The 17814-nt window shown below is 32.2% G+C and overlaps 3 protein-coding genes across 3 annotated transcripts in view; 2 read left to right on the top strand and 1 right to left on the bottom strand.

Moving 5' to 3' along the window:
• The window catches only part of LOAG_18459 (hypothetical protein), a gene marked incomplete at its 3' end in the record, with an annotated part of 5258 nt that extends 3985 nt beyond the window's left edge, over nt 1-1273 (top strand). Inside the window, exons 7-10 of the mRNA XM_020451119.1 lie at nt 85-188; nt 343-475; nt 818-901; nt 1116-1273. Coding sequence (XP_020305125.1) covers nt 85-188; nt 343-475; nt 818-901; nt 1116-1273 — 479 coding nt within the window. The remainder of the gene's footprint in view (nt 1-84; nt 189-342; nt 476-817; nt 902-1115) is intronic.
• A 966-nt stretch (nt 1274-2239) lies between these two features.
• On the bottom strand, nt 2240-7078 carry LOAG_06374 (serine/threonine-protein phosphatase PP1-alpha). The gene is made up of 9 exons (XM_020447132.1): nt 6990-7078; nt 6724-6810; nt 6042-6173; nt 5790-5908; nt 5381-5492; nt 5117-5293; nt 4807-4958; nt 4143-4277; nt 2240-3293 (listed from the first exon to the last, which is right to left on the bottom strand). The coding sequence occupies exons 2-9, from the start codon at nt 6776-6778 to the stop codon at nt 3171-3173; spliced, it is 1005 nt and encodes a 334-aa protein (XP_020302605.1). The 5' UTR covers nt 6779-6810; nt 6990-7078; the 3' UTR covers nt 2240-3170.
• Nucleotides 7079-15159: 8081 nt separating this feature from the next.
• The window catches only part of LOAG_18458 (hypothetical protein), a 6134-nt gene continuing 3479 nt past the window's right edge, over nt 15160-17814 (top strand). Inside the window, exons 1-2 of the mRNA XM_020451118.1 lie at nt 15160-15372; nt 17469-17650. Of these exons, the coding sequence (XP_020305124.1) occupies nt 15169-15372; nt 17469-17650 (386 nt within the window). The 5' untranslated portion in view covers nt 15160-15168. The remainder of the gene's footprint in view (nt 15373-17468; nt 17651-17814) is intronic.

Below are 17814 nucleotides of genomic sequence, written 5' to 3'. Positions count from 1 at the left end.
AAAAAAAAAAAAAAAAAAGTGGAAGTAAACAGGACTTCGAGAAAAAATTTCGGAATCTTTAAAAGTAATCTTTGGTGTTTTTAGGTTCAACTCACATTTCATTCTACTACCTGAAATTTCGGTTTGGTTGGGATGCTGGATTGTACGGATTCCTTAAAGGACCTACGCAAGGACTCGCAATGTTAAATGTAACTACAGATTGTTTTAAACACAAATTATTTTAGTGTGATAAGTTACGTACCGTAGAAAGCTTTCGTTTATCGTATCCAACGTCAGTTTTAATCAACTTACGGTCACTGTTTCAGTCTTATCATTAGTTTTCATGTTATAGTGATTTTATAGGTACTATTTGTTTATCCATTATTACGAACATATAATTTCACCGATCGAACGCTTTCTCTTATTGGAGTGATTTCAAGAGCGTTGGGTAGACTGTGGCTTGCCGTTACGTGGAGTACACCATCTACCTTTTTATGTTAGATGATATCTTCTATTTTCTCGAATACAATATACAGTTTAATTATTGGAATGTAGAGTTTTTGGAGAATAAGATCTCCTTACCACAAATTCCAGTTACAGTAGATTTCATGATAAGGGAGTTAGGTATTCCAGTTATTTCCTCGCATTAGTTTATCATCAGAAATTTGCACCAGTTAGTCACTTAAATATATACTGCCACTCTGATGGAGCTATGCTAATTCATTGTTCATCCATCCTTCTAAGGAATGATTAAACGACATGGTTTTCGAATGACTTTTTTCACTGGGAGGACTTAAAGTTCAGGAATTTGATAAAAACTAATTCGCACTTTTTTCAGTGGTGTTTTTCGATTCATTTTCACGTTTTGCCGCTTCTGGCATGAGGGCGATCTCGGCTAACATGATACCGACTAGAAATCATGGTATGTACTGTCTGTCCAATTTCCATATTTTTTACAGCTGCATTAGTAGTAGGGATTTTACATATTCGGGGTTTGAGGTGCTCATTTTGTAAAATGTCATTCCACGTCTTAATAACCGAATAGAGAGCGAGCAAATAAAGACTATCTATTCGGTATATTATTTTTTACGAAACTTCTTAAAGTTTGCTAATCACTCATCGAATCTCGAATTTAGGTTCCATGTTTACGTTGTTTGCTGTAACGGAAGCATTCAGTAACTTGATAGCTGCCATAATATTCCATACGCTTTTCCCGCTGTCTCTCAATTTCTTACCGCAATTACCATTTTACATTCTTGCTGTTGCAATGTTAATCCCAACAGTTATACTTTAGTAGGTTCAATTTAAAAACTTGAATTTTCCATCCTAATAGTTTTATAGTTTACTCTCGCTTTCATGCGTTTCTTTTTTTTAAAAATACTAAACAAAAACCAGTGACTAGTGGGAGAGGAATATTTTGAATGAGGTCCAATTCTTTTTGGAAAGTTTTTTACAAAAAAAAATAAAACTCTCACCCAACTTTGACTTGTCTTTTCTTTAAAAGTATCAGTTTTTCTATTAGTGTAACTTTCCAGCATTTTACCAGAACAACCGGCAAATAATAGAGAATGAGTCAGACCCTGCTGCAGCAAAGAATACAAGCTTCGGAATCCTCGGGACTTGCTCGATCTAGGACTTAAGAACTAAAGAATTAAATCAGACTTGTTGCAAACACTATTCTCATTTTTGGTGTTTCTATATTAGCAGAAGTATAATTCATTATCCTTTCAAGTGTACTGCAGTATACCGGTAACTTCTTTTCTTCATATTTTTTTTTTTTTTTAATTTTATTATACATAGAACACAATTTTAGAATCACATTAAAAATTATCATAAATGCCTCACTTACTGCAGCATCACTTACAATATTGCATCAGATGAATGCCATAAATAATTGATATTTATTGATCTTTTGCTCATTCGACATTAAAATATATATATTTGAAAAATATTTTGCAAATTGCGTTTGCAAGCGATACAAAATCGTGTTGGAAAACCCTGCGTAAAACAAGGGTGATACTTTGATAGACACTAGCACCCCCTCCCCCTCCTCCCCTTAAGCACTTAATTAGGTAGTAAATTTCAGTTGCACGTCTATGGTACAACTGCTTGTGGAAGTCGGAGCAAGTTTTTAGTGCGGGAAACCATGGACTATTTAACAGTTTGCAATCTCCTTCAGGTTAGCAAAAATTCAAAAACTGAAGTAATCCTTAAACCAAAGTTTCCAAATCAAACAAATACAAATGAATCAACCAATCATACGAAATAGACTTTATTCCCTTCCTGGCTGACGAAGAAAAAGTACATTAATTCACATCTAAATAATGCTCCACCGAGAACGACAAAACTGCTTCGTCTCAGCCACAAAATAAACAAAAGTGCTAGAAAATGAAGTAGCAGGATGAAGCGACGGAAATAATCTTTTCCAGATATGAACTACAGAAGACGAAGCGATCTACTGTTTCAGTTCTTTAGCAGACATTATATAAAACAACATTCTTCATGAAAACTTTTACCTGAAGTTGTTAATCTGTGACGAAAACCACTTTTCCAAAACATGTTTTCTCACGGAAAGTTTTATAAAACTCAGCTGGTTTTCGCCCGTTATTCTTTTTCTCAAAAGTGTAGACGCTCGCGATTCGAAACTTCACTTTCCATTTTATATCTATTGCGCCTTCTACAGTAAGTTTACTGAATGATATGTTACGCTATCACGGTGTAAGAAATCACGCACTACAACATAGAGGTACAAATGAATAACTGGTAAGAAAACAAAACCAAAAGTCACATCAGTTTTTATGGCATCACTAGTCTGCCGTTTATTTGCTAGTATTTTTGAAGTTTTAACCTTATTTTTCACATGATAGAAAAAGCGTTTAGTTTTTCTTCCCTTTGATTTGACAATTTCTGATTTAATAAGAACTTATGCTAAAGCAATGAAAGTCATGAAGCAGCTGGGACTACAAATCATTATTTAAGGACAAGTGAATAATTTGCATAGGAGATGAAATAATGGATTGAACCGTCTAGAAATACTTTCACCAAGAAATTTTTTTTGGGAAAATGCTCAGTGTGCATTTTCTAATCATAAAAACGAAAGTTATCAAGGCGGAGAAAATAAATGATGGGAAAAAGTGAAGTCGGAAAAACGATGGAAGATAAGGACATACACTGATACGTCGCATCCTCAACTACTTCTTTTTTTGAATTCCACCACTTGTTGGACCAGCTGCTCGTTGCGGTGATGTGATCGGACGACCACTGTTCAGTCCAGCATATTGATATTTGGCCTTTTTTTCAGATGGCTTCAAGATCTGAAGCATGGACAAATCAAAGCAAACAAGGAAAGGAATTCAGATGAATCATCTAGATCTCCAAAATATAAAACTAAGGCTTGATAAACGAAAGTAGTAAGATAGCGAAGTTATAAAAAAATGTATGAGGAACGGTCATAATTGATAGTATGTTGAATTCCAGAAAAATACTACGAATGGTGGATCCAAGATGAAATAGGAAGAAAGTATCTGCATAGGACGTATAAATAAGTTTTCATCATGAATAACTGTCAATAGTAAGTAAATAACTTCGAAAACAACACCTACGATTACTGCATATTACACTTTTTCTGAATAATTAATTTCTTTAGGTACATATCAATCAGTACAATCTTTTTGTTTCGAAGCTATTTTGATGCAACCCGTTGTTTAGGATAAGTAATTTTGATCGACTGCAGGTTGGATTTGAAAAGACTATAGTATAACATTACTGCACAAATCGTCTTAATATGACCCCGACAAGGAATCATAATCTAACCTAACTATTCTGCACGCCACTGCTGACGCCACTTGATTATTGTGTTGATAATATCTTAAAATTGTTGTAATAGTTCTTTAAATATAATGTGGAGGAAGGACTGCATTAATGCACATATATTTGTATACATGAAGAAACAGATTATGTAGAGAAACTCTAGTTGTAATAGAAAAAACTATGCATTTACAACACTATACATTTACTCTTTGGACTTCTTTCTTCCAGTGCATAAAATATGTGAGGGGAAATTCTAAATTATGGGCAAACAATACAGAAATAAAACGAGAGAATCTTGACAACTAACTCGTACATCAACAAATCATCAGAATTTTAATGCTTTAAAAACAAACCTGGAAAGAGCACATCAATGTTTCGTCAACGCTCATCATACCACCTGCATTATCGAACTCACCACAATAGTTTGGAGCCGAAAATAATGTTACAAGTTGTCGTTTGGCGAAAAACTCGTAACCGTCTTCTACTACCTCAAAAATACAGCTTTTTTTAATGAATTTTAAAGAGTGTATGCTTTGACCAGAAAAATGGATCACTCAAAATAACTTTTAAAAAAGCAAATGAGTAGCCAAAGTAGGAAAAATTTGTCCAAAAAATATATTTAGAAGAAAAAGTCTTTCACAGATTACTCCCACTTGTCATCTAGAATTTTCTGTTGTGGAAGCATCAAATAAGAACGAGCCACTCTTATCAGAAAAGCTAAGAGAACGCAGATTTCGTCTAAAGATAAATTTCACTATGTCTTCCTTATGTGAGTCAGTTTGATGGCGTGTCGGCAATAAGAAAATACAGCACTTGAACTTTCACAGCTCTAATTCTATTAAAGAAATATGTTCCCCAATACAAGATAAGAGAACAAAGATTTTGAGAGGGTGGTTGCTGTGTTCCCTACATATAAATAAAACAGTCAATGTAAAAATTATTGCCTTTAATTTTTGTGAAATTGAACTTAAAACGGTAATGAAATAAAAGTTCCGAAATAAAAATAATTCTAATTACCTGATGTGCCCGACATATTAAATCTAAATCGTGGCGATTTAAAAATTTTGCTACAACATCAGGACCGAATGTAAAAGATACTCCTCGGTCGTTTTCACCCCAACCTTGCACATCTTTGTCCGGATCAGACCACAACAAATCACAAAGAAGACCTGCAATAGAAACTTCTAATTGTATTTCAGTGACTAATGAAAAATCTGAAATTCGGTAAGTTCATTTTTGAGTCCTTCAAAACTAAAAAGTAAATTAATAATAGGCGAAAATGATAATTGCAGGAAAACCGAAGGGATCAAAAGTGAACAAGCAGCACCAGTGTCGGGAACATCTGTTGGTCGCATTATTCGCCGGATTTGTTCCATATTTTGTAAATCAGGGGAAAGTCCTCCATGACAACAGAAAATCTTTTCATCTATGAGAGCAGCTATTGGAAGGCAATTAAAACAATCAGTGAATGTTTTCCATAGCTTTATCGAAAAGCGACGTTTGCCTATAATTCATCATAATTTAATTATCATACTGAAGTTCCATCTTAAAGTTACTGAAGTATTCGAAGTATGAAACTGACAAATCTTACATTCATCATAAAATCCATAAATACGATTAATACTAGCGCATTCGTGATTTCCTCGTAACAAGAAGAAATTTTCGGGATATTTCACCTTATACGCCAATAGTAAGCATATTGTCTGTAAAAATTATGATTAAGCATGTGATAGTGAGATTATTGTGACAGCAGTAAGGATGACTATTCAGATTCATAGAGTAAGGTATTTGACAAATCATAATGAACAGTAAACAATTAGTGAAAATAATGCAACAACAGTATCAAGTCTGAATAAGTTCTTGATACGACTAACAGAATTTATAGATCTACAAGAAAAGACTGCAACAATAGAAAGGACAACAAAAAGTTTCCAAAAATTACTATGAAAGTTTAGGAAACACTGCTATTTGTAAATTCACAAAATTTGGTTACAATAAACCTCTAAGCTTTGCTTTCCCCGATCAACGTAGTCTCCAAGAAAAAGATAATTTGCTTCCGGCGGGAATCCACCGTATTCAAACAATCGTAACAAGTCATTGTACTGTCCGTGAATATCTCCTGTAAAAAATATATAACTGAAGTTGTTATCGGAAACAGATTTCAAAATTCCTTTAGAAACTTGAGCAATTTTAAAGATTTATCGGCAAACCAGCTGATAATGTAGAATAGATGAAAGAAAAAAAAAACCAACCACAGATTTTGAGAGGCGCTTCGAGCTCCAAAAGAATAGGTTGTGACAAAAAGATTTCCCTGCTTTTATGACAGAGTGCCCTTATTTCATTTTCCGACATCTGAACAGTTTTTCCTGGTCGACAACCGCGCACTGAAATACAAGTATGCGATACTCGCTGATACTGATTATTCAGAATTCAACAAATCATTCAGCTTTTATACAAAAATAGGAAATAATTTGTGTTTGGTAAAAAGCAAGTCTTCCGATCCACTGTATGTAAAGCTTTGTTTAGCTTGCAAAAATTCCTGACATTTGAAGCTACTATGTCTTCTCAGAAACCAAATTTCTTCTGTCGAATAAGTGGAAGAAAATAACACAGATTTACACTGAGAAGCAGAATTTTCTCTAGTAACCGATATCGTTGTAATAGAAATAAGAAAATAGATAGGGAAATTCATCAGTGAAAAAAAAGGAAAAAAAATACGAGCTTCCTGACCAGTATGAATACAAAGAAAGTCAAATAATGTCTGAAATAACCACCAATTCCTGTTTTTCCAAGGTAGAGCTTTTTCATAGTGCATGAAGCAAGGGAAAAAAACGAAACATATCAAACAATGTACCGAAATGTTTCCATAAATTGTAATATTAACCAATGAACGGTAAAATGAGCAGTTCAGTTGATCGAAATAAAATGACATACCTTCTAGAAGTCGAGTAATAAGATGGTCAACATTGAGGTCGCTGTCACTGGCCATAACTGTACACACTACAGCTGTTGTAGATAGACCTAAGCAAGATCACTTACCTAATATTACTATTACTCGTAAACATGAACATATCTTAAAAGGTTATGCACATCCTAATAATGATGCCATGACCTTTATAACATTACAAAAGACGTTGTAACAACATAACTAAAGCGTATTACATGTACAAAACATTATATTAACTCGATAAAACACATACATCAATACACATCGTTAACTCCAAATGCACTTCTTAACCCACAAACAACCCCACATCGAACTTCAAATGATTACACAAACTGGCTAAACGTCAAGAATTTTTAAAATGTTTTTGTGTTGATTATCTTGTCAAGACCAGTATTAGAGGTTGCAGCTCTATAGCATGCAATAGAATAATAAAAAATTATTCGAGAAATATGAATTGAATTAATTGATCAATTAGTTCAAATCTAATATTTACTCTAATCGATTCGTTAACTGATCCATCAACTAATGGATCAGTTAACGAATCGATTAGAGTGAATAGCATGAAAATATTCATCTTTGATGGGCGCTTTTGTGATTAGCAAAGTGACATTAGCACTGGACATTGATACATAATTATTAGAATGATCTTCCCTTTTTCCCATTCTAATGCATCCAATGTGATATGTGGTACTATAAGGGATGGAATAACAAATATATTTATCGCTTACATATGTATCGCTTTTTTTTCTTTTGACACTAATTACCTAAATTCTCGATATTATAAAATATATTTTTCTCGTATAAACTTTCTTTGTTTAATCGTAAATCCATTCTATATGATGTCCATTTTGATAACAGCAATAGTTCATGCGTGGTTCATATCTATAGGTGTGTGTGTGTGTGTGTATGTGTATGTGTGTCTGTGTCTGTGTGTGCGTGTGTGTGTGTGTGTGTGTGTGTGTATGTGTGGAATACATATACTGCTATCAGTTTCAACGGAAGATGAATGATTTTCGATGTAGATATACATATGGTCTTTGTTATACATAGTTTTTTTATTACAGTATTAACTGTGTTATATTTATTATGAACATTCACTGGCTAACAATCCTGTCTCATCAATTATCTTGACTGATAAAACTGGAAATGTCATCAATATCCTTCGGATTATAAGAAAAGACAAATTATAATTACACAATAGTCTAACTTTTCGTGTTTAATTTTGAAACGAATTACTCTTAGTATTGCTCCTTTTTAAGGGTATCATATTGGATTTGTTGTTTCTAAAAATTGAAGAATTTAATTTTAAATGTTTGCCTTTGAAATGAAGGCAAAATTTAGCATTATTATTTTGCTTATAGGCCTAAATCGTATTTGATTTTTCAAAATGGCAAACGTTCTATAATTCGTTTACAACGATACATGTATTTAATGAAGAAATTTAACCAGAAATACATGTATTATTTAACCAAAAATTCTCGAATTTTCCATTTTCATCTCAAATGGCGCTCTTTCTTTTTATCATTTCCATATTATCCTAAATTACAGGGCCTTGATCAATGGTCAGTGAACTGAATCCAAGGCCGTGAAACATATGGTTGATTTATTGCGCCCTTGTTCCGTCTCATCCCTGCCTGCTCTTGTTGTTAGTAACCACCGACCAATTCTGTTTTCTTCCTCGAATTCGATAAAAATATGCTCTATTTATTTATTATCGATAAATTGTGCTTGCCCAGAGTAACCAGACTATTCTACCCGTTTCTCTTCCATTATTTCTCTTTCTCTTTCTCCTCTCAATCTCTCTACTTTGATAATTTTAAAAAAATTTGTGAATTGATATTAACTTCCGGAGAAAACAATCACTTTTGATAACCAAAAAAAAAAAGGATTATTTGCATTATTTCATCCTTTCACTCCTGCTATTTCCATTTTCATCTAAAGCGTACGTACGAGTAGAACGTATGTCTCCATTTGTAAAATATCTGAAGTAATTGTCACTTCTTGACCGGTCAAAAATTTCTGTTTTAGTTAAAAGATGCATCTTAGAACAAACATAAGAGGATCCCTATTACAACTAGCATTTAACGCTATAACCTCGGTATGATATCTTTGGTAGTATGCAGTACAGCAGAGGCTACCTAATATTCCCGAGAGCGGAAGATTATTACTCTCCTTTTCAAAATTAATAATATGGAATAATTTTTGAAAATAATTTATTTCAACGACTGCATCATTTCTTATTACCACTTACCTTCATCATTGCCGTCATAATTACCCCTCTTCATAATTATCCCCCCTCATTATTAATAACTATTTTCATTTTCATCACCCTCATTAATCTGTCATTCGTTATTATTATTGTTATTATTAATTATTATTAATGACTGTAATATTCTAGGCAAGAATTATAATCAATTTTTGTCGGTTTTACTGCAATCATCAGTAATTGTTATCAACGATTATCAAAAAAAACTGAAAGAGAAATGCAAAAAAATTTATGCGAGAAATATTATTCATCCACGATATATTTTTTCTACTTTTGATAGCCTTCATGCATTATTGATCTTTTTTCATGAGCATTCATTCAAGGAGAAAAGATTTTTCTTTTTTTTTTTTTTTAAATGCAAAATTATTCAGTTATGAAGGAGAAGGTTACTCATGATTTGTGAATACTTTATATGAATGAATATTTTATTTATAGGCAATTGGTTCCAATGAAAAGTTTTGAAACTTGTCATAGACTTCATAATGCTTGGAAAAAACCAAAATGAATTAAGAAATTTTCGGGTCTTATTCATTATCCGAATATTGAGAAATTGATGAGGCAAAAGTGGGAAAAAAGAACTGAGAATAAAAAAGGACAAAAGAAAAATTACCAACAGATGTCGTTTGTAAGGCTCATAACGACCGTTAAAGTGTTTTGGGCTGCCATTTAAAGTGTCATCGCTCTAATTCTGGAATGGTTGTCCAAGGGAGATATTTCTTTTCATCTATCTCTTCACTTATCATTGCATCATTTAGCTCATCAGATGTTTCAGGAAGACTTCCTTAGAACCTTTTTCTTCCAATCTTAAACCCAGGACTTGGTGGAAGATAAAAGAAATGGGAAAAAGTAAACATCAGAATTAGTTTTGGGCATTTTAGGAATAAAATAATTTTGAAAATTCGTTTACTAAAATGTATAAAAAGGTGAACAAATATCATTTCATAAGATTTCGAAATTTTGATTCTCCTTGAACGGTGCAGTGAATATGTGTACTTTCTTAGTTGCAGTTTTAAATTCAAAAAAAAAAAAAAATGAATAGACATATGAATCAGTGAGAAGCGAACTCATCTTGCCTACATTGATTCTGTTCCATTTCCGCAGTTTTCATGTTCCCTAATTCACGAAATATTGAAAGTTAAACTGGATTAAACTGGTTAAACTGGATTGGATTAATTTGTGAAATCCCGAACAGATCACTAAATTAACCTAGAGGAAAGAGAAAGACAGGAGCTTTGTGAATTTTCCATTTTTGAAAGGGAAAATAAACATATTTTGTAAATGATACGGCTAAAAAAGGATGTTAAAGCTGTTGTGGACGTGGGATGTAATTAGGCAAATTAATAGATTTTGAAATAACTGTAACTGCAAACAAAACTTAGTTCTCAGGAATATTTTCAAAAACATCATTTTTGAAATTCATTAATTAAGACGTCTTCGGGCAGATTTCATGCTCTTTCTAAAATAAATTGGTGAAAATTTACTGCTATTAAAATGCCATTAATTGAGATGCTGTCACCTACTCGTGAACTCTGAACTCTTTAACTTTAGCCCCTTAATTGATCAAAAAATATTCGAGCTTCGGAGATAACCTATAATTCTTAAGATTAAAAAAGGTTCTTTAAAAATAAAATAAATTGATTTCGGAAGGGATTTTGAAGAACAACACAATTTCAAGTTGTGATAGTCAAAGTTATAATATGGCCTCTGGAAAATGTTTACAAGAAAAAATTATATTTAAAGATTTCTAAATGCTAGAAAAATAAAGAAAGATCGTGGAAATATTTGGCAAAAGAAAATGAAGGAAAAAAAAAGGAAGGAAGAGAGGAGAGAGAGAGAGAGAGAAAGAAAGAGAAAGAAGAACAAAACATTGGGACCTTTTTTAGTCACCATTATCTATTTGCAGCTGTTTCCAATCACATTTAACATGAAGATTCATCAAACTTGAATAAATCACATCTTTAAAAGGATGATTCATTCATGATTTTCTAAATATATCCAATTTACCTTCACTGCTTCTTTCTTTGTCCATTGAATGGATCAAATTCTCGAGTTGTCATTTCAAAAGTGAATACAAATTCTCGAGTTGTCATTTCAAAAGTGAATACAAATTCTCGAGTTGTCATTTCAAAATATTTTTTTTTTCCACTTTAAAGAAATTATGACATTATCATAGCTTTCCTGTTTATCAAATTCTCATTTCTAAAGATAAATTTACTTGACATGCTCCTTCTGTCCTCTGTAAGAAACGAAAATGATGGGTTAAAGAGGGGAGGTATCAAATTTTGAAAGCTTTCTATGCTCACTACTACTACTCCTTTGAAAGGAAAGGAGTAGTAGTAGTAGTAGTAGTAGTAGTAGTGATAGAGCTATCGTTAATGAGAGAAGCTGCTGTACTTTCATTTTCTCCTTACATCCCACTCTGGTCAATTTTTTGCTTTATAACCACACTGATCTGCAGCCTTATCCATTGGGATAAAGTAAATGGTAGTAGTTGTTTTTCTTTCTCATCTATGGATCGTGCAAAATCATGTTTGGGGCATTATCAAATCCTTCTCAATGATGATTAATGTTATTTGCCGTATGTCATCGTGTCATCTAACATTTTTTTTTTTTTACTTTGCTCATATCATAAATCAACCTTATTTTCAGCTATAGATTATAGATTTAATCATAATTAATCAAATAATCATTATCATGAGGAAGGAAAGATATTCTATCAGGAAGATTCTTTTCTTATCAATTAATCCCTTTCAATTTTGCAAAAATTTACTCTAAATAGTCTTTTACCATTTCAACATAAAAGCTTCTTCTTCAGATAATTTTCATTCTTTTTTTTTTTTCAGTATTTGGAATAATTTCTTTTTTCAGATATAATTTATTTACTAGTGGAATAGTTAGAAATAGATTTAGGTGTAATCTGAGACTAATTACTAAAAAGGCAAATATGATTGGAAGAATTCATGTAATCATCTTCATCAAAGGATATTCATCGTTCTAGGCCCGCAACATTTAATCTTTAAAAGAGAGTTATCAGAGAAAGTTTCATTTATTTCTCTCATCGTTAGAAGATGTGTTATTTGTTGATAAAATGATAGGCATTATCATCATCTTGTTGATAGGCATTATCATCTCTATTTTTGCTATTTATTTTTGTAACTGTAAAATTGTCAATTACTGAAGAAGCAAACGGTTTTGGCATTTAACATAGAAAAACATAACTGAAAAAATGAGGTCGCATATTGTATAGAATCCTACGTAATGTGTTCTATAAAGAATGTTAACATTGAAATTAGAGGAATTTAATATTAATCACTGTAATATTTCGGTAATGAATGAATTAATTTTAAAATGCTCAATATCTTTGGTGATTTTAATCTGGAAAACAATTTTTCATAATGTCTCACTTTTAATGAAATTATTTTCAAAAATAAATAGAAAAGAGAAGGGAGCGATTTTTGAAAAGCATATTAGTAATTGATTTTTAGCTTTTTATAAGAAAATATGATACTGAAAATGTTACTTGTTATTAATACTGTTTGCCTTTTTAGTTAAACGTAAATATATTTGTTTTATTAAATAAAAGTTTTGAGAAATTCATTGAACAAATACATTTAAACAACTCTGCTTTTTATGGAACTTTTACTCTTCCTTTTATCGGATATGATAATTGATAATTTGTTGATGATAATTGATAATATGATAATTTGTTTCACTTATCACACAATTTCTTTTTCGGTACTAGCACTGTTTCTTGTTACTTTCATACATAGTTATTAGTTATACGGTAATTATATTTTCATCATTTCGTTTTTTGTCAGGTGCTATTTGAATTGATACAATATGATTTGTAAATAGCTTCATCATTCTTTATGTATTATTTGTTATGAAAGTTTTCATTGGATAATTTAAGTAAATATTATGAGGTGAAGAGGAGAAGAGGAAGGGAGAAAGAAAAGGTCCAAAGGTAGAAGGAATAGATTTCCATCGAAATCAATGCCGAAATTTCTTAAAACCAATCAATACTTATGAGTGTAGGAGAGTGATGTCACAAGTTTCACCGGTTTTAAAATTTGCTCCCTAATATAATCGTACTGTATAGCACGAGTAACATCATTTCCTGAAATGCTTCAAATATGGTTGAGAAACAGCTGTCAGGGTGGGGGGAAAACAGGTAGGAGAGATTGCTCTTTGACCAAACACCAAAAACACTACCACGACCGCTTCCTAATCCTTTCAGCAGTCAAATCAGCTAAAACGAATTGTGTGAAAATTTGACAGATTGAGATGAATGAAAACAGAAAGCAAGGAAGGAGTAGTATGGGAGAGGTGATGCTGCTTACTTTTTAAATTTCGAAATGGCATTGATAATAAGAGTAACATGACAATATAAATGGTATTGATGGCAATGTCATCAGTGAGTGTAGTGGTTGCAGTAATTTCACGAGGTTGATATATCTCGAATGTCCTTTTCGTCTTGTCATTTTTATAATTCGTAGTTCACTTTTAGTCTTTTGTTGTTTATAATTAGGTAATGGTTTATTTACAAATGTCATTTTGTCATCGACCATTTTTCATTGTGTTAGCAATCAATGCATTGCATTCATTCTCATAAACTATAATCTGTTTTACTTTTCAATGTCGCATTCTTTTCTATACTACTGTTACGATTGACGGATATGGCACAAGTTGAAGGAAGATTGTTGATATTAATTTGCTAAGATTCTGATTTAGTCTAGAACTTGAATTATCCACTGTAATGATTGCCTGATATTATCATTTATTTTATTGATTTTATCAGCGAAATTTATTTTAAACTCAAAGAAGAAATCTCTAAACCATTATACTACTTTAAATCATTGTTACCGTTTTAATCGATACTTTTTGTCCTGGATTTATGACCCATAATGTAAGACTTTTGTTCCTCAATTTTTGACTTTTATTTCGCAATAAATTGTCATTTTGATTATAGGAGTGTATGTATGTATTTGTTAAATGTGGAAATTTCGATACGATAACATAACGCAACTTTGTAACCGATTTTTTTTTCATTCAAATATTCATCCTTGATCATTGATATTTTTTTTTGCAAGAAGAAATTTTATGTTCCGGCCCTTTCTCACTGTCTGCATTGTCTATAGACATTGCATACTATCGCTCTTCCCATAATTATAAAAACATTGAACAGGTTGTAACGTTACGAGGACACGTTAGTTAATTGTAGTACTTGAATACCGTTCCAGATTGCATTCTTAAAAATATTGTAGATGCCGTTGTTGCGTTATCAATATTCCTCCTATCCTTTTTTCACAAACGTCGTCGCTCTTTTATGTCATTGTTTAAATGACATCCTTTAATTTTGTCCACTTGCCTGAGGAGATCCACTCCAGGTTTCTACAATTTCAATCATTGTTACCGATACATACAACCGTTTGTTAGAGAGTACCATCCGAAAATGTCCATAAATGCCTAAAGAATTTTCTATTGTATTAGTGATGCCGTTTTATTCTCTACCAATTAGCTGGCTTACCTACTTTTCCAACTTCATCCTCTTCCCCTTTTTTCGTGATTGTCTTAAAGAATGATTGATGTGAAAGAATGAAAATAGTTAGAGGAGGAGCTGGGCATCATTTCACGTTCCATTACGTTATTATCTTCTCCATTTCTGAGAATTGCATATTTGCTTTACTCTCTTTCAACAACTTGATAGGAATCTAGCCTGGAGATATTCATCATCATCATGTGGATTCTAATTAATATACGAACAGTAGGATAGCATTATGCATACTGTGTTTCATTTATGTCATAGAGATGATGGGCATTGCTTCTCTTTTCTCTAACCATTTCGCTTAAATTATAGTGAAGATTGTGCTGTTGTCACTGATGACTATTTCTTACTACATAGTATATGTTAAACATTCTCTCCTTATGATTCTTATTATTAATTGTTTTACTAATTAGTCATGTGTTTCCATAACATTTTCTTTATCCAATATCTTTTAATTCATTTTATTATTCATATGCATTTATTATTCTCCTTGAGCAGGTAAGTCTCGTAATTCATGCATGAATATCCATTCTATCTCATTATATTTGTAAAAAAAAAATGTGTGAAACAAAAATCATAATGGATTTATTTCCACAATGGTTCCGATTCCGATTTCAGGTTATGGCAGATCTTCAGAAACGCTTACAAGCTTTACGTCAACAGTTGGATGATAGTATTAGATTATATTATTGTCAACAACAACAACAAACGGCGATGAATCGAACCAGTAACGGTGGACGATCAGTAGCATCTGGAAGTATGAAGAATCGTCGAATACTGCATCTATTGCATCAAGATGAAACTGATGCTTGCATACAAATATCGGTACATTTTGAAGCTCATTTTCAAACCTTTTGGATTCCGGAAAACATTGCTAATAGATGTTAGTATATATCACGGTTTCACGAATCACTTTTAAGTCTTCATAAAATACATTACTTTACTTTACATGCTTATTATTGCAAACAACAAAGTAATAGGTTGGAAGCGGTGAGTGAAGTGAATGAAGTTTATATGTGACAATACATACATCTTACCGATTTGTTGCATCGAAGATGAAACATCATAAAGAGTTAAGGAGGTAAACATCTAATTATATAGTAGTAACCATTAAATGGTTAAGTGTATTGAACCGATTCGTATTGAAAAAATGGTTAACATGTATGTAGTAAAGTCGTAAACATATTCTTTCATAATTGATTAGTTAGCTGAATCAGTTTGAAAATAGGAGTGTATGTATGTATTTGTCAAACCTTTTCATGGATTATTCTTCTGTCAATTTTGCCTCACTTTGATTTAAGAGTGAAAAGAAACTTTTGATGCCTTAGAATTGAAAAGTAGCATAAATTGGCATTGACCACTTTTCCTGAAATAGTGTTATTGAGTATGAATAAAAGCAGAGTCTCCATATAATAAGGAAATAATTTGATTCTTTTATCACAAATTAAATTTATTGATCACTCATGCATTATCCTTCTCTCTCTCTCTCTCTTCTCTCTCTCTCTCTCTCTCTCTCTCAGCCAACTGAGCAATCAACTAAGATGTATCGGTGCACTAGAGAAAGGTGAAGAGAAATTTGCATACTCTAGCAAAATGATCGAATTAGGAATTGTTAGATGAAAGATTGAATGAATAAATTGTTGTTAGCATTGGTTGTGTCCCATAAATTTCATGACCATAGTACTTTACTATTTCCCATTCCCTCTACTGTGTGTATATAAAAGTTAGTGCTAATCGAGATCTATCACCACTACATCTTTTCGTTATCAACTTCTTGTTTAATAGTTGCTTCATAATCCTTCCATATTTATTCATTTTTTAAGATTCATTGAAAGCTGTAATTAATGAATTTCATGGCTTTTAGAGAGAGAACAAGGGAATTGTTGAAGAAGTATAGTAGATACGTATTGATGAATAAAATACCTTGAAGGAATGCTTCTGAATTGTTTCAAGAAATATGAAAAAATTAGAATTTTTAATGGTACAATGATGAAAGCTAAAAATGAATGAAAGAATAGTGTATTGTTTGTGCTATGACATGGAGAACCTTTTTATTGTATGTGATATTTCGATGTCATATAATTGCACCATAATGTATTGTTTGTGCTATGACATGGAGAACCTTTTTATTGTATGTGATATTTCGATGTCATATAATTGCACCATAACGATCGGTGAGCACAACTCTCTCAATGCCTGACAGGCCCAAGATAGGAAATAACGCGCAGCACAACTCACTCATCATATTTCTTTTCTTATCGATATTTCGGGTAGTTAAGTGATGGCCTTAGTTTCTGTACCATAGGCATCGTCCATATTCACTTTCTGTTTGAAACGAATTTCTCCACGCAAGGGGTGTGAAAAATTTGATGATGTATCAGTTTTGATTTAGGTAACAGGCCTATATACCTTCCTTCGTTGTCCTTTTTTGTCGGGAAACTTTCAAGACCTCTTAAAAGGTACTTCTTGATTTCTCTTTTGATATTTAACGACTGAAATGGTGATATATTCATGATGATGCAACAGTTCATCATATTAAGCGATGAATGTTTGATTCCTTTTCTCCTTTTAATGCTTAAGGAAAGCAGCTGATCTAAATTTTCGTAATTAAAGGTGACATCTGACTACTCCTAAAAAAATGTTGTTTTCTACGACTTCTCATCTCATTCTTTTTTTTATTTTCTATCAAACTAATTGTTTTAGGGTATTAATTGACAATGGTTAATATACCATAAAAATTATTTGCTAACCACAAAAATTTTCGAAATGAGGTCCAGATTCATTTAAATTAATCTTTCTTACTCAAATGCAGCTAACAGCGCATGTGTTTTCATATGACAATACTGCGCAAGCTTCTTCTTTAATGATTCAAATGCATACATATGAATAATTAAATTTGAATCAGTCGTTAAATTTTGCAGGGGAATATGGCAAAGAAAGCTTTCACCATAGCGACAGTCACGAAAATACCGAATAACGATGCTGTATTTGAAGAAGTCGATTCAGTTGCTAATTCGACTATATCACCATTGCAAGTCATTGTTAGTTCTGGCAATCAGCAGCAACATCCTGTTCCTGAAACAGTAATTAATTTCATGGCAGGGTATGTTCAGCTGATTTTTAAAGCAAAATTCGATGCTTTGATCACTTGAGGATATAATCAGAATTAACAATGAGCCTAATATATTGTTTTAAAATTATGTTTGCTTTCACTGGACTGCTCCAGAAACTTACAATTAACAATAATTTCTATTCTGGCGTTGGTTG

Source organism: Loa loa (assembly GCF_000183805.2).
Source record: "Loa loa unplaced genomic scaffold supercont3.322, whole genome shotgun sequence".
NCBI lineage: Eukaryota > Metazoa > Nematoda > Chromadorea > Rhabditida > Onchocercidae > Loa > Loa loa.
This window is presented reverse-complemented; position numbering and strand designations above follow the sequence as displayed.